Raw genomic sequence first — 24,179 nt, forward strand, 5'->3', positions numbered from 1 at the left:
GGCTAATCAAATCCATGGGAGGTTTCTGCCAAGGGCCTTACTAGAATGGGGTAGAATTGGGAAAAGCTATTCAGACATGTGGATTTCATCACCCTAAGAGAGAAAAGGGGAGGGCCCCGGCAGACAGGAAATTTGTAGGACTCTGACCCAGTCCTTTCCCATCACTAGCACTTCAAGTTTCACAGGCTAAAAAACTACCTCTTTTTTTGCGGCACTCACCACATTGGTAGTTTTACATCTGTATGAGTCTTTGACTAATATCTTCCATCCACAAAACTGCAACCATAACACAAACTGTATCTTACCTTGCTCACTATAATTACCCACTATCTAGCTCAGTTATCTGGCACCAAGCAGGCTCTCAATAAACAGCTGCTATGAGAATGAACAAATTAAGATGAACCCTAGGAGATGATCCTGAAAAAAAGCAATGTCCCAAATCTCCCTTCCTGTCTGCTCTCTTAAACTTGAGGCTCTTGGGGATCAAAGTGAAAAAGGAAAGCATCCTAGCAGAGCAGGTCACTCTCAAAAGTAGTAGCAAAGGAGAAAATATCTGCATATCATGTATCTGAAAAGGTATTCGTATCCAGAATGTATCTTTCAAATCAGTAAAATAGCCCAATTAAAAAGGGCAGGCGTGCCTGGCTGGCTCAGTTGGTAGAGCACAGTTTTGAAGAGATTTTATTTATTTATTCATTTCTGAGAGAGAGAAAGAGAGTGAGAGAGCATGCGCGTGCACGCAAACACAGGCAGAGGCAGAGAGAGAAGCAGGCTCCCTGGGGAGCAAGAAGCCCGATGTAGGACTTGATCCCAGGACCCTGGGATCATGACCTGAGCAGAAGACAGTGGCTTAACTGACTGAGCCACCCAGGTGTCCCTAGAGCATGGTTTTGATCTCGATCTCAGAGTTTCGAATTCAAGCCCCACACTGGGCATGGAATTTACTTAGAAAAAATAATAATAAAAATAAATTTAAAAAAATTAAAAACACAAAGGATCTGAGTACCTAACATTTCTTCAAAGAAGATACACAAATGGCAAACCACCAAAAAGATGCTCAACATGACTGGCCATTAGGAAAACAAATCAAAACCACAAGATACCACTTCACACCCACTAGCATAGCTATAATCATAAAGACATAACAGCAAGTGTTGGCAAAGATGTGGAGAACCTGGAATCCTTCTGCGCTGCCTGGGGGAATGTAAAGTGGTATCAGTGGTTATCGCCACTTTGGAAAAGTTTGGTAACTCCTCAGTTAAATATAGTTACTATCCGACTCAGTAATTCTGCTCCTAGGCATACATCCAATATAACTGAAAACATATGAAGACAAAAAAACTTACAAGTGACCTTCAGGGCAGCATTATTCCTAAGAGCCAAAAAGTAGAAATATTCCAAATGTGTCCATCTACTGCTGAATAAATATATAAAATGTACTGCCACACAATGGAATGTTACTCAACAATAAAAAAAACAAAATGCCAACATATGCTACAACGTGGATGAACCTCAAAGACATTACCCTAAATGAACAAAGCCAGTCACAAAAAAGACCATATGCCATGACTCCATGGCAAAATCTAAAGAAACAGAAAAATCAGTGCTCGTCTAAAGTTAGAAGAGATGGAAGGGTTGGAAGATGATGGCTAAGGGTGTGGGGTTTCTTTTCAGGACCATGAAAATGTTTTCAAGTCGACGGCAGTGATGGTTGCAACCTATGTGAATATACTAAAAGCCACTCTTTACATGGGTAAACTGTGCAGTATGTGATCTTTATGATAAACTGCTGAAACAAAAAAAGTGTTTAAAAAAACAGTGTTGAGAAGCTTCTACAGGGGGTCATTAAGCATCTGCCTTCAGCTCAGGTCATGATCCCAGGGTCCTGGTAGGACCTGCTTGGTGGGAGGCCTGCTTCTTCGTCTCCCACTCCCCTTTCTTGTGTTCCCTCTCTTGCTGTGTCTCTGTCAAATAAACAAATAAAATCTTACAAAAAAAAAAGCTTCCACATACTTGCAGAGCCACCAAAATTTAGCACAGACCATGCAGCCGCCACTCTTGGGCTAGGATCTAGCTCTCTTCTCTCTCCTTGCAGCAAGCCAGACCAACCTGGCTGCATTAGAAAAAGACCGAAAGGCGGAGTCAACTGCACTGATGGAGTGGGGGTCTGGGGCTGAGGAAAAAAATAAGAGGCAGCTCTGAATAAGCAGCAGCTTCCTTTATTTTAAAGGGACAGAAAGACACAGAGGACCTGGAACAATTCACTAGATCTTTCTTCCTATTAATTCTTGAATTATTTACTCTAATTTGAGCTGTAAGTTTAACTTAACCAAAAACATATATGGAACCATACACGTAACAAAAAAAAAAATGGTTACCACAAAATTCATGGAAGGACAAGAAACATAGCTCCTTTTACACCATGGAGGTAAAAAACAAAAACAAAAACAAAAACAAACCAACAAACCTACAAGAGATAACCATCAGTCAGAGGCTTGTGATCTTTAGGGAACTGTATTCCATGGTGCCACCCTCTTCCCCCAGAAGCTCAAATACTTGACAACTGCGATGGTTTTAGCAACTGAAAAAAGTTTTCCTATCTCTGAGGAATGCCTTTTGCGTGGAAGAGGAGAAAGCAATGGAATCAACACATCTGAGTTCTCACAAGTTGTGCCACATTTATAACATCACTTAGTGGGCTAGTTTTTCCATCTGTAAAATGAGGCCATCAGATGCTAACACTGACTCAAGAATAAGCAAGTACCAAAAAGACCAACAGTAACAAGGCAGCCTTGAATGTATCAGTAATTCCTCATAGTTTTAAAAAGCACATTAGGTCCTCAATTTCTCCTCCGAGAAAAGCGGAATATAGATTATCATTCCCATTACACAGAAAAAAGGAAAGGGCCAGGAAAGAGAAGGGACTTGGCCAACTGCACACTCTAAGTATCAGGTCCACAAAACTAGGCTGTGTAATCTACCAGGATAAAAAATAACATCATTGTTCCATTCACTCTACCAGAACTCCAAAGAAACCCCAAGTTTCTGCTCCCTCTCTCTGAGGGAGTAAGACTTACCAGATAGAAAGGGGAACGAGGTGGTGGTGGGGGCTGGCGTCGAGGCCGGGGACCACTGAACGAGGTAGCAGTGGAGGGAGGGCTGGGGGGACCAGGGCGCAATGTCAGTGTCTCAGGCTCATCCTTGGAAACAGGCAGCCGGGATACCATGGTGACGGGCAAGGGAGCAGCGCCAGATGCCGAAACCACAAGGGAGGATGTCTGGGAAGCTGGGGCCTGTGTTGAGATTGGGGCCAGTGCCAGAGTCTGGGCTGCAGCTGGACCCAAGGTGGACACCGGAACTGGGGCAGGGCTCAAGGTCAATGTTTGCACTGAAGCTGGGGTCAGGAGTGAAGCAGATGACGATACTGGAGCCAAAGTCAGCGTGTGAGCTGGGGCTGGGCCCATCGGAGAAGCTGGAGTCAAAGGGGGTGCTGGAGCCAGAGACAGCGTCTGCGATGGACCCAGTGGTGGTCCTGGCGCCAAAGACAATGTCTGGGCTGGAGCTGGTACCAGGGATGACGCTGGAGTCAATGACAATGTCTGAGCTGAAAAAGGCCCCTGAGGGTTCCCCGTTCCCAAAGAGAGGGTTTGAGATGGAGACGAGCCACCAAGAGTGGATGGTAAAACTGGGGCTAAGGCCAGTGTCTGTGTAGAAGCTGGACTTGGAAGAGGTGATGGAACCGGGGCTGGTACCATGGTCTGAGTTGATGATGGAGCCAAGACAGGAGCTGGGGCTGGCACCATTGAAGAAGCTGAAGCTAAAGAGGTTCCTGGAGTAGATGATGAAGCCAGAACTGGAACCGGAGTCTGTGATGGAGCCAGGAGGGGAGCAGGACCTGGCGATGGAGCCAGGACTGGAAGAGGAGCCAGAGAAGGAGCTGGAGAAGGAGCCAGGATTGCTGTCTGTGGAGCCACCATGGGAGCCAGAGAGGTGGCTAGAGCCTGAGATGCAGAAGGTGCTGGAGCCAGAAGGGAAGCCTGAGCTGGAGCTGGATTTGGTGCTGCCGGAAAAGGATTGGCCAGAGCAGAAGCTGGTACCAGGACAGGTGAACATGCTGGGGCCACAGCTGAGTTCAAGCCTGGAACATGTGAAGAGGCTGGAGCCAACAACAGAGGGTGACCAGGTGCCTGAGATGAAGACAGGGATGGAGTTGTGGCCAAACCTAGAGTCAAGGCTGACGCTGATGGGGAAGCCCCAGCTGGTGCCAAAGAGGGAGGTCCAGGAGCCGCTGAGACAACAGGTGCCAGTGTTGGAGTCACATTGGTCAACAGAGCTGGGCCAGAAGCCGAAACAGGCAGGGGGGGCTGAGATAGGGATGGTGAGTGGAGCTGACACTGGGGCAGGAGGCGTGGTGGAGACAGAGATGGGAAGTGAAGATGACACTGGAACGGAGACTGTAGAGGACACGGGACTAGCAAGGGGGGAGGAGTTGGGAATTGGCATTGGAGAAGAGGCTGGCCCAGGGAGTGAGGACTGCACAGGGAGAGGAGAAGAGATGGTCAAGGGAGCAGCTCCGGGTGCTGAAGCTGTGGAGACAGAGGATGAGTTAGCCCCAGAATTCTTTTCTTGCTCTATTACCCTGTCCCACCCTTTCCCTTACCCCCCACACTTCATCCCTTTCCCAGAAAACCTTCACTCCCACCCCATGACGTGAAAGATTCAAGGACTTTGACAATTTAACATTTCCTTTCCCTCCCAAGATTCTAAGTATATTCTAAAATAAGGCAAGACCTCAGCAGCCTAGTTCTGGGGCCCACTACAAAGCAAGTCAGTACGCTGATAAATAAGAAACCTATGCGACTAAGAAATCCTCTGGACCACCCTATGTCTATTCCTGGAAAAAACATCTGCTCTTAGCCACCTGGACTCACCACTGACTTCGGGCGAAGCACTGTGGACCAGCTTGAGAAGGGGCCTCACCAGAGTGGACGTGGGAATGGGGGCCCGGGCAGTACCCAGAGTAGGCGTGGGTAGCCGGCCAGGGGCTAATGTGGGGCGTGGAGTCAACACAGCTGGAAGCCCAGAACTCGGAGGCCGGGGTGCTGGGGCCAATGGAGGAACAGGAGTCAGTCCATCCCGAGGGGCCTGTCTCACTACAATCTTCACCACGCCTGTATTATTCACCATGGTTGGTGGCACTGCAAGAGGAAGCTACATTGAGGGGAAGGTAGAAAAGAAACAAGAGACCCAAAGGATGGAAATAGTCCAGGGGCACGAGAGGGTAGCAGACAGATACTGGAGATACTGGCAAGGGAAAACAATACTGAGGGAAGGCTGGACAGACAGTAACCCAGGGCATGCCTGAAGGGACCAAGGCCAGCAAGGGCTAAGTAAGTAGGAAGGCCAGGAGCCTCACCCTGGTTAGCAGCAAGCGGAAGGCTGAGGCCAGTGGGGGCAAGGGTGGTGCTGGGGGTCGAAGAAGGCAGCACAGAGACAGGGGTGGGGCCAGGGGTCGGGGCCACGGCCTGGATGAGAGCCACATGGGCAGGCTGGCTGATGAGGTGGTGCTGCCCCCCTGCTGACACCAGGTGCACCACATTCCCTGGGTTAAGGGAAGAGAGAGAGAAAGAGAAGCAGCTATCAGCCGGAGGAGGATAGAGGCAAGGGCAAGAGGAAATGGAAAGAACAGAGAGGGGATAACTTCTCTAGAATGATGTCAACCCTATCTTTTTCAAAGACCCCCTCCAAACGTTCCCTTTGGCCCCACCCACCAAAAGCTAGGGAAAGAAACATTAAGACTGACGTCTGAAAAGAGCAACAAAAACAAAGAGACAAAGAAGAGGAGAAAAAAGGCAGGACAGGGGGTGGGTTTTACCTACTTTGCAGCGGGCGGGGCTGCCCCACAGCAAGCTGGCGCACCTGCGCACCAGTCAGAGTCAGCTTGTTGCCCTGGATCTGGAAGGTGAGAGGCTTGCTCCCCCCTGTGCTAGCCACTGGACGTTGTGCCAGTGAGGCCAACTGCCCGATGCTGACCACTTCACCTGCTGGGAACAAAGAAAGGCCGAATATACCCTGGGATGACTCGAACACCACTTTGCCCCACGAAGCACAGGTCTCCACTTCCTCCAACCCTCCCCCTCAATTTACCAAATTCCAGTAAACTGAGCCTTTGAGCCTTCAATGTGCTGCTACTTTCAATCCCACTTGTTTGCCTAACAATCTCCTTTCTATCTTCTAATGGGCTGCCATCATATGAGCTAATTACCACCCCCAACTCCATGCTGCCCTTTAACCCCAAATAAACTTTCCACTGCTCGGTTTACCATTATTCACTCATCTCTGGGTCATCTCCCACACTAGCCTGAGAACTCCTTGACAGCTCTTACTTGATTACGAATTTCCAGCATACAGCAAGATACTTCACGTAGATTAGCTACCTAGAATTTTACACTTTTATACTCCTGAGCTTTTCTCTAGCCCTGTAGCATGTAAACCTTCTTCTCATCTCAAAGCCTTCACTCACAGACCACTGAGAACTTACAAGGCAGGCGAGCCTGCATATCAGGAGACAAGATGAGGCGCTGCGGTGCAGGAGTAGAAGCTGGTGCTGCCGTGGTGGGAGCAGTAGCCGTGGTGGTAGAGGTGGTGGTGGCAGCAGCGGAAGGGAAAGTGTAGCCTGGTGGCACAGTCAGGGGCTTCAACAGGCTGGAGGAGCCTGGAGGCGGGGCAGGGCTTAGGCGAACAGGAGCAGGTGGGGCCGGTTTCAGGGACAGGGTTGGCGTAGGAGGCCGTGAGGTCCCACTAAGGACCCCCAGGGGGGGATGGCAACACTGCAGACACAAAGCAAACATCTGTCAGATATACTGACTGGAGCCTTAGCCTGCTCCCAGCAATCTCCACACACACTCCCAAGCCAAAAACCACCACAACTCTGTCTCCAACTTAGCTCCCTCAACACTAATTTCATTACTCCTTCCCCGACCTGAACAATCTGCCTGAGGTAACCCCCCAGCAGGTTGGCCCCCCCTGTAACTCACCCTGGGGCAGAGGCCCACTGTTTGGCTGCAGTGGAGGCAACAGAACAGGGCCAGGAGGCCGGGATGCCGGAATAAGCGGGGGCCCAACAGGCGAGGCTGACACCATCAGCGGTGCTGGCAGCACTGGGGGTGCTGGGCCAGGAGTGGGCTGGCTGGAGAGCTCAGGGCCTGGAGGGGGTCGGACAGGCACAGGGCCCATGGGGGTCCGTGGGCTGTTCACCACCACCACTGTACGGCCTTCCTGCTTGGGCACTGGCTGCAGCATCCTATAAAGACAAAATCAAAAGGGTGGGTAGGGAGGGAAGGAGAATAGGAACAGGAAAAGAAAGGAATAAGGAAGATGAAGCAAAAACATAAGACAAACATTACAAAAGCAAAGGAGATAAAGACAAAGGACACAAAGGAAAAGAGGGAAAGAAATCCAAGATAACCAAAAAGCACCAAGCAGAAAAAGGGGGCAACGGATCGGAGACAAACACAAGGGTGCCTCCTAGGACTCTCTTCTCTCCCCAACTTCCTCCAGTACTTTGCATCTGTCCCATACAAACATTTAGCCTAGCCTCCAACTCTCTCCTTTCCACCCCAATTTCTGCCCCCAGCCAGTGTAGCCACTTTTTCTAGGAACCAATCCCTTTATCCCTCAGCCCTGGTACCTGTTGACCTTCATCTTGACTGGTTTGGGCCGGGGTGGGGGATCAGGAGCAGTGGCCACCTCTAGCAGTACCCGGCGGGAGAGGCGGTGCCGGGGTAGAAATGTGTCAGCTTCATATCTAGAGACACGACCCTCCAGGCCAATAAGATCGAACCGACCCATGTCTATCCGCTGGTAGAAGAAACACAAAAGCATGGTGTCAGATGGACCAATAAGGCAATGATTTCCTGGATATGACACCAACAGCACAGGCAACAAAAGAAAAAAACTGATCATAGGACTGCATCAAAGGATACTACCAACAAAATGAAAAGGTAAGCCATAGAATGGTTCAAAAATATTTGCAAATCATGTATCTGATAAGAGGATAATATCCAGAACATATAAAGACCTCCTACAACTCAAAAACAAAGCCACCGAATTAAAAAAATCAGGCAGATATGCCAAATAAACATTTCTCCAAAGGAAATACACAGGAAAAGATGCTCTGCATCACTAAGCATTAGGGAAATGCAAATCAAAATCACAATGAGGTACTACCACCTCACACCTGTTAAGACGGCTATTATAATAAAACAAAAAAACACCAAGTGCTGGCAATGATGTGGAGAAATCAGAACCCTTGTGCACCGCTGGTGGCAATGTGAAATGCAGCAGCCACTATGGAAAATACTACAGCAGTTTACCTCAAAAAATTAAAAATCAAACTACTATATGATCTAGCAATTCTATGTCCCCAAAAGAATTGAGAGCAGGGACTCAAACTGGTATTTGTACACCCATGTTCACTGTAGCATTATTTATAATAGCCAGAAAATGAAAATAACCCAAAGTGTCCACTGATGGGTAAACAGATGAACAAAATGCAGGACATATACGTGTGTAAGCGTGGATGTATACAGACATGTAGACACATGTATGAAACGGCATCACCCACTTAGCAAGGAAATTCTGGCACATGCTACAACATGGATGAGCCTGGAAGACAATCTGCTAATAATCCAGTCACAAAGGACAAATACATATGATCCTATTTATATAAGGACCCAGAAGAGTCAAACTTAGAAAAAGTCAAACTTGGTGGCGGCCAAGGGCTGGGGGAAAGGGGAGCATGAGGAGTTATTATTTTGTGTGCATGGAGTTTCAATTTGGAAAGATGAAAAAAGTTTTGGAGATGCGTGGTGGTGGTGGTCGCACAACATGAATATACTCATGCCACTAAAATATACACTTAAAAAGGGTTAACGTGGTAAATTTTGTATATTTTACCACAACAAAATCAAAAGTTTGGGGTGGGGGGTTGTCCAAAAAGAGGGAAGGAACAGGAAAAAACAAAATAGTATTTAAGTATCACTAACATGCCAGGCACTTTCAAAAATATTAACAGTTTTCACAAACATATTGCAGATAATAGGCCTTTATAATCCCTACTTTCAAGGGCAACCAAACTTAGTGTTAGAGATCAATTAAAAATTAGCTTGCCCTAAGTCACACAGATAGAAAATGATGAAACTAGGGGAATAGTGCTCAATTTATAAGGGAAGGATGCAATAACTGGACTCTAGCCTAAAAAAAAGGATACAGGGTTCGGCTAGGGCCAACAACTTTGGGAACGACTTACCTGGAGGGGGTGGACATCAGTGGCCCTTAGCACCAGAGAGGCGGTGCTGAAGCAGATTCCTGGGGTGATGAAGGGGGAGGTAACAGGTCGAGGGTCAAACAGGTTTGGATGATTGCAGACTTTTCGCAGCTGCATCAAAATGTTGATGACACTCATGAAATGGCCTGTGGCTAGTGTCTCCTTAGTTCTGGGAGAGAGGAAAAATAAATGGGGCATCCTGACAATCACATATGTTCCAATATAGGGCCCCAGGGCCTACCCTCTGTCCTCTCTTACGTGGTCTGTGCCATGAAGTCATCATAGAGACAGCGCTGACGCTTGGAGAGCCGGCAGCGGATAACATGCTCATATTTTTTAGGCATCTGCTTCTCAACATCCACCTTAACCCGGCGCAGCAAAAAAGGCCGCAAAACCTAAAAGCAAATAAGCAGGAGGCTAATAGGAGAACGATGGGCACTGAGCCCCAGCCTAGCCCCTCTAGCTGGGTCTTGGCCTAATGACCAGCAGAACCCTAGCTTAGCCCTTCTGTAAATACTCGTAAAGCCATGAAGTATGCCAGGAATCAATCACACAAAGAGGAGTCAAATGTAAGCTCTCCTCTCAGGACTTTACGGTCTGTTGAAGGAGATCCATATAAAGATGATAATACCACTCCTTAAGAAATGCTTAAAAAAAAAAAGAGAGAGAGAGAGAAAGACACCGAGGGCAGAGTAACTATGCAGAAGGGATGACTTAAATTACATTTCAAGAAGGAACTGTAAATTTATAATATTATGAAAGTAAATCCAGGAAAGAAGCTGAGAACAAAAATTGTGGCAGTGACAGCAGAGAAAACAAAAGGCGAATCTGAAATCCAAAGAGGTAAAATCTGATAGGATAGTCTTTAAATAGACATGGAAGAAATGAAAAATATAAATATAATGAAGAAAAGAGACAGAGCTAAAAAAGATTCTGGTTTCTAGTTTGATTTACCGAAGTGACAGTGTGAACAAAACGGAGTAGAAACAGTAGGCTATAAAATTTGAGATGTTTGGCTTAAATACAGTGTATTCAAGACTCGAATTCAGTAACTCTGAATTAAAGATACCAAGTCAGAAATTTAAATACAGATTGGTTGGGAGAGCAAAAGTACAAATCAGAAAGTCTTTAAAGCCTTAAGACATATAAACTGAGACAAAAGAGTTGTCTCACCAGAATGCTGAGAGATGTTACTTAGAAGCTGGACAAAGCGGGTGCCTGGGTGGCTCAGTGGTTTAGGCCGCTGCCTTCGGCTCAGGTCATGATCTCAGGGCCCTGGGATTGAGTCCTGCATCGGGCTCTCTGCTCAGCAAGGAGCCTGCTTCCCTCTCTCTCTCTCTCTCTGCCTGCCTCTCTGTCTACTTGTGATCTCTCTCTGTCAAATAAATAAATAAAATCTTAAAAAAAAAAAAAAAAAAAAGAAGCTGGACAAAGCAGTAGAGCATCCAACTCTTGATTTTGGCTTGGGTCATGATCTCAGCATCGTGGGATGGAGCCCCACATCATGCTCTGCACTCACTGTGGAGTCTGCTTGTCCCTCTCCCTCTGCTCCTCCCCCTCCCCTTCTCTAAAATAAATAAAATCTTTAAATTAAAAAAAAAAAAAAAAAAAGGCTGGACAAAAGGAGCCAGAGAAAACAAAAGGAAAAAAAAAAAAGTGAGAGAGAGAGAGAGAGAGAGAGAGAGAGAAGGGGAAAAAAAAAACTCCATAGAAAAAGAGAAAGAACCCAAAAGTTGAGGAAAGCCCGGTAAGAAGAAATCTAAGCAAGGACCAATCAGCAGTACCATTCTACTCAGAGAATAAAGACAAGTGTCACTACTTGGGGCGGGGCAGGGGGGAACACAAGTAAAATGATGACTAAGATGAGGTCACTCAATTTGGCAATGGGTCAGTCACCAGAACACTGCCACCTGACAACTGAGCAAATTCAGCCCAGCATTGATTTCTCTCTCCCTAAAGTTCTTCCAGGTACTACCCTTAGTTTGCCACTCCCAACACCCTGCCAAACTGTTTCAGGCCCTACCTTGTGCAAGCGTTTGACCAGACCTTCATTGTACTCTTGGCTGCCCTCAATCATGCCAGTTAGGGGGTTAGAGAACCATTCTTTAAACTCGCGATGAGACTGGAAGACATGGGGCATCAGAAAGTGCATCAAGGACCACAGCTCCATGAGGCTGTTCTGCAATGGAGTTCCTGTGAGGAGCAGGCGTCTCTGGCTGCAAAGAAACAGAGGGAATTGGAAGAAGGATGATCAGCAGGGTCCCAACCTTCTGAGCATCCCACTCTTCAAGTCAAGTCAACCCTCCTCCAAATGCCCATTTGCATCCCCACCTGTTGAAGTTGAGCAGGGACTGCCAGCGCTGGGACTTGAAGTTCTTGATGTTCTGAGCCTCATCCAGAATGAGATAACGCCAGTTCTTGCGACGGAAGGCCTGGTGGTCCTGCAGCACCAGCTTGTAAGACGTGATACACACGTGGAAGGCATTGGGCTTGGTCCAGCCCTGAGGAATCAGGAGAAAGCAGCAGATGGTGGGGTGAAAAGAAAAGAAAGGATAAAGAAAAGGTATGCTAAGGTCCTCAAAGGACATAAGTCAGGTCTGAAGAAAACAGCCAAGTCCCAGAAGAAGAAGGCAGCAACAGAAAGGGGAGGAAAAGGAACTTCTTTGAGAAAAGGGCCTAAGAGTAAAAGAGGCATCAGTGTGGGGCAAAGGAGGCGCGGGAGTGATCAATCACACAGAGAGCGAACCTGCCGCTTGAGCTTCCTCTCTTTCTGGGCTCCATAGTAAGTGAGGATTTTAAAGCTGGGACACCACCGCTTCAGCTCCATCTCCCAGTTCAGCATCACACTGGTGGGGACAATGATCAAATGGGGACCCCAGTTACCTGTTTAGCAAAAGAATGAGACGTGTACAGCATGATGACTATAGTTATTAATACTGGGCTGCATATTCAAAAGCCATTAAAAGAGATGTTAAAAATTCTCAGTACAATAGAAAAAAAGTTTTTGCAACTGTGTGGTAGTGGACGTTAATTAAACCTGCTGTGCCAATCATTTCGCAACACATACTAGTATCAGAACATTATACTAGACACCTAAAAGTCGTATAATGTTATATACCAACTACATCTCAACTTAAAAAAACAAAATAGAAAGATTATAAGCAGAATTAAAAAAAGAGATAGTAAGGAAATACAAACTTTAGGGCTCTGTTCTGGTTCCTCAGGTATAACCTTGATCACTCTACCTAATGGCCCTTCCTAAGAATCCTACGCTGGCATCTCCAGTTACTGACCAGAGTCAATAAAGCTACCAAGACAGCACAAAACAGGGAGTGGTTCACCATCCCGCGGTTAGTCCCCATTAAACAGTCTTTGCAGGGGACTGGCCAAGGAGACCCAAATGGGAGGGCCCTGCCTCATTACCTTTTTCACAGGCCAAGTGAGCAAGCAGGGAGATGGTCTGGATTGTCTTGCCTAGCCCCATTTCATCAGCAAGAATACCATTAAGTTTCTTCTCATACATAGTAACCAGCCAGTCCAGCCCAATGTGTTGGTACTCCCGGAGCTGGCCCCGCAGGAGCAGGGGGATGGGCGTCTTCACCTGGTAGGGAAAAAGAGAGGTAGCACAGTAGAAATGAGGCACGAGTCACTGGGAAACAGAAAAGTCAAGATATGAGAAAGTAGAGGCTGGGCTTTGGGGTTACCTGCGTGGTGGCCAAGGTATAACCCTTGGGCTGAAGACTTTCAGCTGCCGCAGCGATATCAGTAATTTCCTTCTTAGGGCCTAGAGTAGTGGCAGGTCCTGGGGTGGGAGGTCCGCTCCCCCCATCTGCCTCACTCTGCTCCTCATCCCTGGCAAGCAAGTACTCCACCCCAAAGTCGTCATCCTCCTCCTCCTCCTCCTCCTCCTCCTCCTCCTCATCTGCCTGGCTCTGTGATGGAGACTCCTCAGACTCCTCAGACTCAGATTCCTCTGATTCGGAACTGCTGCTCGTTTCTTCCTCCTCTGAATGCTCATCTTCCTCTTCCTCGCTCTGCTCCTCAGCGGATTCTAAAGCACAAAACCAAGGCTTAGTGCTCACCATACCTAGTCCTCTAGTATCTCCCCTCCAGGGTGCCAGTGGCCACACAGTCACCTGACTGACTGCTACTATCCTCTTGAGGAACCTCTTCGGCTTCTGTGGCCCCCTCTGGTTCACAGTCAGAGCTGTTAGCCTCAACCTCATCTTCGTCTTCCTCTTCACTACTCCCAGAGCCTGGGACAGAGGCGTCAGAAGCATAGGCTCCTGCGTACTGCTGCAATAGCTCCTCCATTGAGAGCTCACCTGGTAAAGAAACAACAGCTAAGCTTCCGGGTGCTTTGAGGGAAAAGGGGTAAAGACAAAAGAGAGGTCTGAGTGGTGCCCATTCATTTTATCTGGGTTTCTACACACACTACTGGGCTCAGGTCTGAAGGGAGACAGAAGAGTGTGCTTTCAGCACCAGCTACAAAGCCAAGCCCCACAACTGGGCTAGAACTATAGATGCTGCTGCCTTCCACTGGGAAGGACAGCATCAAACTAAACCTCTCTTTAAGGTTCAGGTCAAATGTGGCCAACATGCTCTTACATTATTAGCTCCACTAAGTGGTCATGTCACTTTGTTCAAACTTCCATCATAACCGGTCGTCGTACGCTATTTATAATTATTTGTTTCCATCTCTCTTTGTCATTAGACCCGTAGCTCCTCCAAGGGGGATAAAAAGCGTCTTTCTTATTCATCTCTTTATCCCTCGCATTCTACACAGAAGAGACACCAAGCAGATGCTCATGAAATGTCTGGTGAATGTCACCTTCTCGAGCCAACTCGCTCAGCTCCATGGCATGGTCCACATCCCCTTCCAACTGCTCCTCAGCTGCTATGGTATCCTCTTCATCCTCCGCTGAGAGAGAGAATGAACCAAAATCAATGGGAACAGAATCACAGGACCCAGTCCAAGTTGAAGAGAGGAGAAAGCATGAAATGTTAGGTCCAGATAATTCAAAGGGCAAGGGGCAATAAGATAAAGAGAACATGCCTGACCTTCATCCTCATTGGCAGTAAACTCTTCATCATCCTCATCTGGATGCCAAGGCTGTTTGTTGCGCTGTGTGACAGAGGGTGGGGGCTTCACCTGAATGGCAAAGCATGAAAAGGGACAAGACCTAAGGTTAGAACAGCAGGAGAAAGGTGCAATGTTGAATATGATGTCACAGAACAGTCTCTCTCTGTCCCACTGAGTGACAGCTGCCACTGGCACAGTCCCAGAGCAAGGATGCAATCAAGGGTTTTCTTTCAGCACCAGCTACCAAATCCTGGCCCCACTGTCCAGAGGAGGATCTGTGAAAGTGCTAGATAAGAAACACAGGCCCCCAGCACCAACCCCACACGCTCAGGCTTATAAGAAAGAGATAGCTTAGGTCCAGAAAGACTTCAGGATTATCATCCTAGCTCCAAACCTACAAACCAATAGGGAGTATTAGGACCATTTCACAAAAGTGGGAAGAACTAGATTAAGTATTTTTTTTCAAGGTCACATAACAGTTGTAGAGTACAGTACTCTTCCACTACAGCATTGGAAACTTCCCATCTCAGAATGCAACTTGCCCCAAACCCAGATTCTTCCCTATCCATCCCTCAATGAGAGCCAAATGCCCTTAACCAGGGAGAACTCCTGAAAACCACAACGACCTTATAAACCAGAACTTAGTCCTTGAATCTCTAGCTCTGCTCCCACTGAGTCCTCCCTCTACCCATTCTCCCCATACCTGTAACACCCGAGAGGGCTCTTCTTCACCACCTTCTTCAGGCCCATCGCGGGTGTCACTGTCACGAGATGAGGGGGTTCTTGAGGGGCTGGAAGGCCCTCCTAGCAGCTGAGGGGGGAGGGAACGGAGCAGCTCTTCCAATGGCAATTCTCCCTCACGTCGAAGCAGCTCAATCTCACGCCTCTGGGTCTCTGCATCATTGCCTTCCTGTTGTTCTTCAACCTCAATCGTCTCCTCATCATCCTCTTCCTCCTCCTCTTGGGGTTGGAAGTCCCCATCTATAGCAGGAGAACAAGGTCACAAAGTCCACGGGGCCCTGCAAGCCACAGGGTGGGTTTTCAGCTCTGGAAAGGGTACATGAGGAAGAGTAACAGAGCCAAAGAGGACACACACCTTCATCATCCAGCCGGGAAACCGGGGGTGGAGGACTAGAGGCAGCTGAGGAAGAGCCAAGGCAAGGGGAAGAGCCAGCTTTGCTGGATGCTAGTGGCTGGTTGAGGCTCTGAGATAAAAGGTCTGAGTATTTTTCAGTTTGCCCCACAATGAAGTCCAGGTGCAGATCCAGAGCTTTTTTACGTTTTTCCTCAAGCCGGGACTGTTGCTTGAATTGTACCACCTGCCACAGCATGAAATGGACAGGTCACTAATATAATCTTTTATTCATGTAATCTTTAACCCAACATTTAGGGAAACTTCCTCTGTGCTAGTCTTTGGACTTGCTTTTCAAGAGGGAAAAACTAAATGTCCTTAAAAGTGCTTTTGATGAAAACAAAACAAAACAAAACAAAAAAGTGCTTTTGAAAAAAGCACAAAGGGAGCACAGGAAAGAGTAAAGCCAATTTAACTTCAGGCAGCAGAGAAAGATTTACAAATGTATCTGGGGCTGAATCTTAAAGACTAAGTAGGTGTTCCCTAAGTGGGCATGAGAAGAAAGGCATTCCTGGCAGCAAAAAGAACATGGGTAAGTTACCAGAGATGTGCAAAAAAAGAATATTTGAAGTAGAAAAGAAAAGGAACTGGCAGGAGACAAGACTGAATATACAGACGGAAACCAGGCAGTACTTGAAAAACAAAACTTCATATATGAGAACAATTGGATTACTGAGAACTTCAATGATGTTTAAACAGGTAAATGGCATTAAGAGGTTTTAGGAAAAGCATGCTGAATGCCCTGCAATGGACAGATGGCCTAGAGGGATCCAGGAATCTTATTAACAATCCCCAAAGGCAGGACCATATTTTTCCACATTATTTCTTTCTTCCTCACAGCACTCAATGCTAGAGAGATCCAGTGCACAACAGAAACGTCACCAGAGTTGCCTGAAGTTAGAATATTCACTCTCTCAAGAAGTTTTTTTTTTTTTTAAAGATTTTTATTTATTTAACAGACAGAGATCACAAGTAGGCAGAGAGCCAGGCAGAGAGAGAGATGGGGAAGCAGGCTCCCCGCTGTGCAGAGAGCCCAATGCGGGGTTCGATCCCAGGATCCCGAGATCATGACTCGAGCTGAAGGCAGAGGCTTAACCCGCTGAGCCACCCAGGCGCCCCTCTCTCAAGAAGTTTTGATCATTCCTGCTACCATGCTACCACTAAGCAAACCTCCGGCATTTCCCTTTGCTAATCCCTATTGCCTACCTTCTCCACATTGCTCCAGAACTGCCTGACGTCCTTAGCCATGGTGGAGGCAATTCGGCGTAGCTTGGCTTGCTCTTCTCTCCGAGCCCGTTCCTCTTTCTGCCGTTGCTCCTCGTGGTGCCGGATGACCATGCGCACAACCTGTGGGAATAAGGAACCAGAGTGAAAACACTCCAAGGCCAGTCTCCTATTCCCTCCTCAAACCAACAGCAATGAGAATAATCAAGGCCAAGAAATCTGGGAAGTCAGAGCCTGCCTCCTGAAACTATGGGCATTAATAAGCACCCTATACTGTTTATTCTGTTTGGTTCCCTTCAAACCAACCCACTTATCAAGGAAAAGGAAATCTGGAAAAGAAATAATGGAAGGTACGCCCAGCTGATGACCTACCTTACGGGCCACACCCCGTTTCCAACGACGCTCCTGAGCAAAGTCAGCAGAGAGCCACTGCATCTCCTCACAAAGATAGTCCCAGTGCCCTTTGGGGCGGGGAGGCTCAGGCACCTTAGGCAGCCTCTTCAATGACCAGAAACCCTCCTTCCGCAGCTCAGCAATCCGAGTCTCAATCTCAGCCTCCTAACAAGGAAGAGCTAGGTCAGTCAAGTTACTGCACACACATGCTACCTCATGAAGACAACTGAATTCCTGGGCACTGATTAAATATAGGCACTGTCTGGACTGAATGTTTTATGTGTCTTAAAGTCCGCATACCAATCCTGCAGGTAATAAAGTATTATAACCTTTTCAAGTGAGGGGGGGAAAAATGAGAGATTAAGTGATTTACTTGAGATCACACAACCAGGAAGTGGTAAGAGCTGGGAATTAAAAATAGGTCTAATGACTCCAGACACAGATTTCATGTTCTTTCCATTATTTCACTCAATCTCCATGCCCCACGAACATAGGAAAGACTGAAGAAAACAGATTTCAAAGGAAGCCTCCAGGGAAGCAGAGGGTGTACCCTCCCTTACAGATTGGATACAAAGAATCTTCATCGCTGTCGAATTCCACTTAAGAGTATGTTCATGCTTAAATATATAAAGCCTAACATACACAATCTGATTTGTTTTTGTAAAAATATACATTTTGGTGAAAATACTGAAAAATTATATGTAAAAGATTAAACAATAGTATGATAAAAAGGTAACATGTTTCTACAATGGTTAAATTTCACACCCAAAAAAGTGAAAGCATTTGAAATCTACAAAAGTGACTTAAAAACTCAAGACAACTGGGAGCCCTAGTGGCTCAGTCAGCTGAGCACTGGACTACTGATTTCAGCTCAGGTCATGATCTCAGGTTTGTAGGATCCAGCAACCCTGTCAGACTCCCCTCTCAGCTTCTCTCCCTGTTCCTATCCTTCTGCCTCCCCCTGAACAACTTACTCTCTAAAATAAAGAAATAAATCTTTAAAAACAAACTCAAGACAACTGCTTTCATTATTCTTGTCTTCTCCTGACAAAAACTAAATCATAGGAAATAAAAGCCAGAGAGGACAGGGAACTAAATGGCCTGATGGTGAAGAAAAAAATCAAGAAAGACAAGGGCATTATTAGACCATAGCTCTTGTATTTAAGCATGCATCAGAATCACGTGGAGTGCTTTTTAAGACAGACTGCTGGGTCCCCACCCTCGAGCTTTAAATGGATAGATGTAAGAGGAGTACCAACAAACTTGAATTTCTAACAAATCTGCCAGGTGATGCCAATGCCGCTGGTCCAGGGACCACACTTACCACTGGGTAAAGCAGCAGAGGCTAGAGGATAGAAATGAGCAGTAGAAACCAGTAAATCTTAAGAACCTCACAGTTTAAAAAGCATTCCAGATCTATTTCCTCCTTTAACTTGGAACTCACAACAGTTTATAGACTACTACACCACCTCTAACTTACAGAAAAGGAGGTTCAGAGACCAAGCAACGTGCTCAAGATTTGCAATTTAAGGCAGAGCCCACACTCTAAATCCATAAGGAAAGAAATGTAAAATGTTCATGGGACACAGAAGTTGAGGAAAGAAGAATCCTCATGGGCCTTCCCAATACGTACATGCTTGGCCTGCTCTGCAATCTCAGCATGGCTCTTCTCCCACTTTGGGCCCTTGTTAGCCAGGTCAGCAGCCTGGGGTAAGTTAAGCCCCTCCAGGGGCACTGTGGCTCCATCTGGGGGCCCTGGAGGTCCATCCAGAGAGGAATCTTGAGCTATATGCTGGGGGGAGATGCCGCCTGCCCCACTAGAGGCTGGGGAACTGGATGAGGCAGGGGACACAGGATTGCTGCCTGTCATGCCGTCCGACACCATCTAGAAATAAACAGAAAATAATAGATAAAATGAATGCTTAGCAAGATGTTGGAAGTTCTCATCATTCTATCTTACAAGAAAAAACTTGAGTAAATAACCAACCTCGTTTTTATAAACATAAATATACAAGATAATGTTTTGGTAAGGTGTTCAAGATAGCAGACCCAAGTTTATAGATGCCTGGCATGCAAAAGGAGTTATAGCCAGACATTTACAGTTCCCAAATTCAAGAATAATACCATAGCATATAATTTCAAATGCTAATGATCCTTTCAGAACCTAAAGAATTTCATTTACATACACAACTCCCTATTTTTTCTTCCTTTACACAGAATGGCAGATTCACCTATAAGAATAAATCTGAGTTACCACCAAATTCAAAAAACAACAATGACCACCTCCCAGATTACTTGAACTTCTTTATGTTCTTCATCAATCTGGTAGTTTCCTTTACTAGGAAGGTGGAAGGGAAGGCGAGGGGGGCTGGTCACTGTTCTCACACACTCACCTACTACTTCATAAAGTAGTGCACAAAAAATAGTAAGTAGAGACCAAAGTCTTACTTAAATGTGGATGTGAGCAAACAAATCACTCCAACACACCAGCTTAACAAGTGTGCCACTGAAATTCCTACCTCAGTTAAATGACAAAAGACTGTGTATCACAAAATTCCCCAGCTGCTCAGGAAAATTTTAAGTATCAAATCAATACCCATCAAAAGCCTACTCTATGCAAACCTATGTATGTCTACTCTCAAAAGCCACATTTTTCCTACTCTTACATTTCCTTAGCATGAGAAAAGTATAAACACTACACACCATCCATAATACTTGTGTTTTTCCAGTTCCTAAGGAAACTGAGCTATTCTCAAAGCTCTGTCTTAGGAAGCATGTTGTCCCAACCTCCATTTCAAACCTGGCCTAATTCCACCCTTTTCAGGTAACAATGAGTTTCTACACTCTTAGCAATCAATATCATATTATTGTCAAAAAGTGTGTGAATATCTAATCACATTGATGGTCAAACTGAGCACCAAAAATTTTCCAAATACAGATAGCTAGGATCATGGAAATGTGGCTAAAACTTGCTACATTTTTTCTGCCTCAGATCCAACAGCCCACAAAGCAGAACCAGAGAAGGAACCCTCCCCACATTCAAACCTGTGTCTGCAGGATTGGGAGCTGAGGGTGAGCAGGGGAGGGGCTGCTCTGCATGGTCCCACTCCCAGGCTCCTCTTTGGACGCCTGAAGAATGACTGGGTCGTTATCACCACTGCTGCTGGCCGAGGGGCTGGCGTCCGGCTGCAGGGCATGCTGGGAGCTGGCCTCATTCTGGGCCACCGGCCACCGGGACCCGCCTTCCAGGGCCCGGGGCCCACTAGGGCGTCCCAGCCTCCGCTCAGGTCCACCGGCCTCTGGAGCACCTAAAATAGGGTAAAAAGAGTAAAAATGGGGTTAAAAACATTAATGAATCTTAAAAAAACAAACACAAACAAAAACCAAGAACAACGTTAAAGAATAAAGATAATGGGGGCGCCTGGGTGGCTCAGTGGGTTAAGCCTCTGCCTTCAAGCCAGGTCATGATCTCAGGGTCCTGGACTCGAGCCCCACATTGGGCTCTCTGCTCAGCGGGGAGCCTGCTTCCCCCTCTCTTTCTGCCTGCTGCTCTGCTTACTTGTGACCTCTCTCCCTGTCAAATAAATAAATAAGTATCTTTTGAAAAAAAAGAAGAAGAATAAAGATAGTGAACAATGATTATAGCCCATGTTTTCCGAGCTTCCACTATGTGTCATACTTTACTAAGCACCAACTTGATATGTTCTATAATCCTCACACCTACCTTGCAAGCCAGGTACCTTTCACACCTTAGTAAAAGTTTAGTTCCTTCTATGTACTAAAGATAGAGACACAGAGAGAATATCCCTGACCTAAATGAAGCATGCATTCTAATGCTTTCCCTATTTTGTTAGAAAGTCATCACACACAGAGACATAAATGGAATTGACAGGAAGACTGAAACTGAGGTAGTTTCATGCCAAAACCATGGAGAATGTGCTACTTGCCTTGGGAAAACAAGGATGATCAAACCTTTCTCTAACCACATGTCCAGTTTGTTCTTGTACCACTATCATCAAACCGAAAACACTGACTTATAATTTTTCTCATTAATTATCTCAAACATCTCTCCCATTAGCATCAGTACAGAAAACGGTATCTGAACCCTCACCTGTGTGAGCTGAGACCACACCCCCTGTGAAAGTCTGTACTTCCACGGTGCCGCCGTACTGAGGGGAATCACGCCTGAAACAAACAGAAGGGATGGAAAACAACAGTGAGTAACCAATCCACATTTACCAACATCTATCAAAGCCTTTTTTCCAACAACTTTTGAGGTTTTTAAATATACCCAAATCAAAGGCTGAAAAGAGAGTTATGATAGTAAGAAAAGCTCACATTTCAGAAAAATAAAAGCAAATCATGTTTTGCGAAAAAGTAATTCCCTAAAGACCAAAGATTCTGGCTGGAGAAGAAGCCCTCAAGTGAAGCAAAAAAAAAAAAAAAAAAAAGTTTAAAAAGCTTAAGTGCAAAAGGCTCCAAGCACTGAATGGGGAGCATATAACAAAGCAAAAAGAGCTGTCACATCCAGAAGCTCAAAAAGATGTTGGCTCTCCTCTGCAGTGAGTGTAGAACAGAATCACAGGAGAAGCCACCGTTCCTCGGGACAGGGCCCTGTAACTCCTCTACCTGCAGCATGAGACACTTCCCCAAACACAAGAACTGCAGCAGGAAACAGGAGAAGTCAGAAGCGAGAAAGACCGCTCGGCAAAGAACCATGCCCCGGAAACAGGTGGGGTAAACCCACCGAAGGCCCGGAAGTGTTTCCCCAGTGTTTAAGGAAATTCCTTCACCAGGGTGCAGCCTTTGATTCACTCCTTCCTCCACAACAGATTCGCAGGACCCGAGCTAACCAGAATCCAAGACGCCTGAACTCTTGACCCCCGGCTTCACTGCTCTCTCCCAACTCCTTCCAACAGACTGACCCGGCGTGACCCCTGACCTCTGCCCCCAGTTGCCACTAACCCTAAGCTAGCCCCGCCCCCTCCTAGACTCCCACCCCACCCAACGTGCGCGACAGACTGGGGGAGGGGCCCGCGCGTGCGCGCCTGGAGGTGGAGAGAGCCGGCTGCGCGCACCGCCCGGGGGCTCCCGCCAGAGCCCAAACCCACGCACACAAGGGTCGCAGGCTGGGAAGTCTCTCATCCCTACCCGTCAGGGAGCCCCCCACCACCTGACCGCGAAGGGCTGACATAAGGGAGGGTTCGTGCCGCCAGGTCCTGGTTACTGACTGGATATGGTGGGCGCGCGCCCCGACTCCTCGTCCCACGCCCCCCTTCCTCTTCCCGCGCGCCCCTGGGGGGGGGGCTGGGGTTGGTGGGCGGGCAGGAGCGCACCTGGGTCCGTCCTCTCAGGGCTCGCTCGCTCGCTCAGGCACGCGTGCGCAGACGGGCGGGAGGGGAGAGGAGATGCGCCCGGGCCCTGTGCTGGCCGGCCTGGCCCCCCTCAGCCTGTCTCTATGGGCGCGCGCCGACAGCCTCGCGCACCGGCCCCGGGGCCCCGGCCGAAGGTGCGCGCGCAGCACCCCGGGAAGGTGGGAGGAGAGGCGGTGGCGGAAAGATGCGCGCGCAGTCACCCGTCAGGGGAGGGAGAATTGTGGAGCGTCCGCCATCTTGTCTCCCTCTCCTTACCTGCGTCCTCGGGGGCGTGCGCTCCACCCCCCCTCCCGCCGAGGAGGGGGGAGGGCCCCCTCTTGGCTGCCGCCTTCGCGGCCTTTAAATTCCCCTGGGGCCCGCGGCTACTTTCACCGCCTTGCTTCCACTGTCTCCTCTCGCGGCACAGAGATGCGGGCGGTGGGTGGGAAAAATGGAAGACGCTACTCTCAGCGAACCGCCGCCGCCGCTTCCGAGGCCCCACCAAAATGGCCGCCGCCGTCTCGGCCGCCACCACCACCACCAGCACCACCACCACAGCTCGCTATCGCTACCGCCGGCGCGGCCCGTCCTCTCGCGAGAGACAGTAACTGGAGGTTGGGGGAACGGGGAGGTTCGCGTGCTAGCGTAGGGCGCTGCCTGAAGCGCAAAGCAGGCTGGGTGATGTAGTCGTCCTGGAGACTCCGCGCTTGCCCCGCGGCAAAGCGTCTTTATCCTCCACCAGAGAAAGTGCCAGTGAAGCTGCATTGCGGCTGCCAATTCGGACCAGTCCCCCGTTTTTTAATAGATCACCCAGAGAGCTGAAGCTGTTTGTCAGCAAGTTAATAGTAGAGCCTGGGCCTCTGGATTCCCCACCGCAGTCCACTTTAACAGAGAACGGCTTCGTTTTACGCAAGGGTATTATTCCCGGTAGCTCCCAATCACCTTCATGCCATTTGTTGGCCAACTTTCTAGGTTAAGAACTCCTTTGAGATGCCCTCACCCCAGAATAGAATAACAACAGTTACCTTCTACTGAGACCACTTTGTGCACTGATTCTCTCTTAATCCCAACAAACTCCATTTTACAAATGAACTGAAGCTCATAGATTAACCAGTGACAGAGCCCAAAGCCAGGATTCATAGCCAAGCAGTCTAAATCACAAGGATCCACATACAAAATTTACCTATTAAAGCCCACCTTGGGAGCCAGATTAGGGAGCCCTGATGAAGTTCTCGTTCAAAAACTCTTCACTCAGTTTAGTTCTTACCTATTTTACTCAGAGTTGATCCTCTCTCTGTGTCACTTACTTGAAGATCTGTTTTTCTTACAGGAAAGATCAGGGGTTGAAAACTGAAAAACGTATGCCCGTGAAGCTAGCATAACATTGTATGCTAATTATACTTCAATAAGAAAATAAATGTGAAAAAAAGAAAGAAAGCTAAAATACCTAAAAGAGCCACGAAAGTAATATAAGTGAAGAGGGTCAGGTAAGGAATGTGAGGGACTGGAGACTATATGCTCTGTTTCACAAGAATAGCCACTATTCAAACCACTATTTTCCAGTGGTCACCCAGCAGGCCAAAATACATCTAAGGGTCAAATTCAGCCACAGGTTGCCCATTTGCTACCTCTGGCCTATGCTGGAGCCTCAAGGCATACAGAAGG

At 47.5% G+C, this 24,179-nt stretch overlaps 2 protein-coding genes and 1 non-coding gene across 3 annotated transcripts in view; 1 reads left to right on the plus strand and 2 right to left on the minus strand.

The window, feature by feature from the left end:
- Positions 1 to 22,871, minus strand: part of SRCAP (Snf2 related CREBBP activator protein) — a 32,329-nt gene extending 9,458 nt beyond the window's left edge. Inside the window, 26 exon segments of the mRNA XM_032842610.1 lie at positions 3,078 to 4,361; positions 4,363 to 4,586; positions 4,932 to 5,198; positions 5,417 to 5,602; positions 5,880 to 6,044; positions 6,542 to 6,818; positions 6,820 to 6,830; positions 7,038 to 7,303; positions 7,691 to 7,860; positions 9,311 to 9,497; positions 9,587 to 9,723; positions 11,352 to 11,544; positions 11,660 to 11,829; positions 12,075 to 12,211; positions 12,752 to 12,929; positions 13,033 to 13,379; positions 13,465 to 13,653; positions 14,160 to 14,249; positions 14,390 to 14,480; positions 15,115 to 15,392; positions 15,508 to 15,730; positions 16,750 to 16,890; positions 17,140 to 17,325; positions 18,794 to 19,045; positions 20,206 to 20,468; positions 22,791 to 22,871. Coding sequence (XP_032698501.1) covers positions 3,078 to 4,361; positions 4,363 to 4,586; positions 4,932 to 5,198; positions 5,417 to 5,602; positions 5,880 to 6,044; positions 6,542 to 6,818; positions 6,820 to 6,830; positions 7,038 to 7,303; positions 7,691 to 7,860; positions 9,311 to 9,497; positions 9,587 to 9,723; positions 11,352 to 11,544; positions 11,660 to 11,829; positions 12,075 to 12,211; positions 12,752 to 12,929; positions 13,033 to 13,379; positions 13,465 to 13,653; positions 14,160 to 14,249; positions 14,390 to 14,480; positions 15,115 to 15,392; positions 15,508 to 15,730; positions 16,750 to 16,890; positions 17,140 to 17,325; positions 18,794 to 19,045; positions 20,206 to 20,259 — 5,703 coding nt within the window. The 5' untranslated portion in view covers positions 20,260 to 20,468; positions 22,791 to 22,871.
- LOC116858149 lies at positions 14,573 to 14,701 on the minus strand. The gene has a single exon (XR_004380868.1). It is a non-coding gene; the product is annotated as a small nucleolar RNA SNORA30/SNORA37 family (small nucleolar RNA).
- LOC116858061 (CCAAT/enhancer-binding protein beta) lies at positions 22,204 to 23,567 on the plus strand. Its single transcript, XM_032842611.1, is given in 3 exon segments — positions 22,204 to 23,067; positions 23,070 to 23,118; positions 23,331 to 23,567. Coding segments are annotated over 3 exon segments (747 nt in total). The 5' UTR covers positions 22,204 to 22,568; the 3' UTR covers positions 23,530 to 23,567.
- Positions 23,568 to 24,179: the final 612 nt, after the last annotated feature.

This window comes from Lontra canadensis, unplaced genomic scaffold (assembly GCF_010015895.1).
Source record: "Lontra canadensis isolate GAN:19392208 unplaced genomic scaffold, GSC_riverotter_1.0 scaffold132, whole genome shotgun sequence".
Taxonomy (NCBI): domain Eukaryota; kingdom Metazoa; phylum Chordata; class Mammalia; order Carnivora; family Mustelidae; genus Lontra; species Lontra canadensis.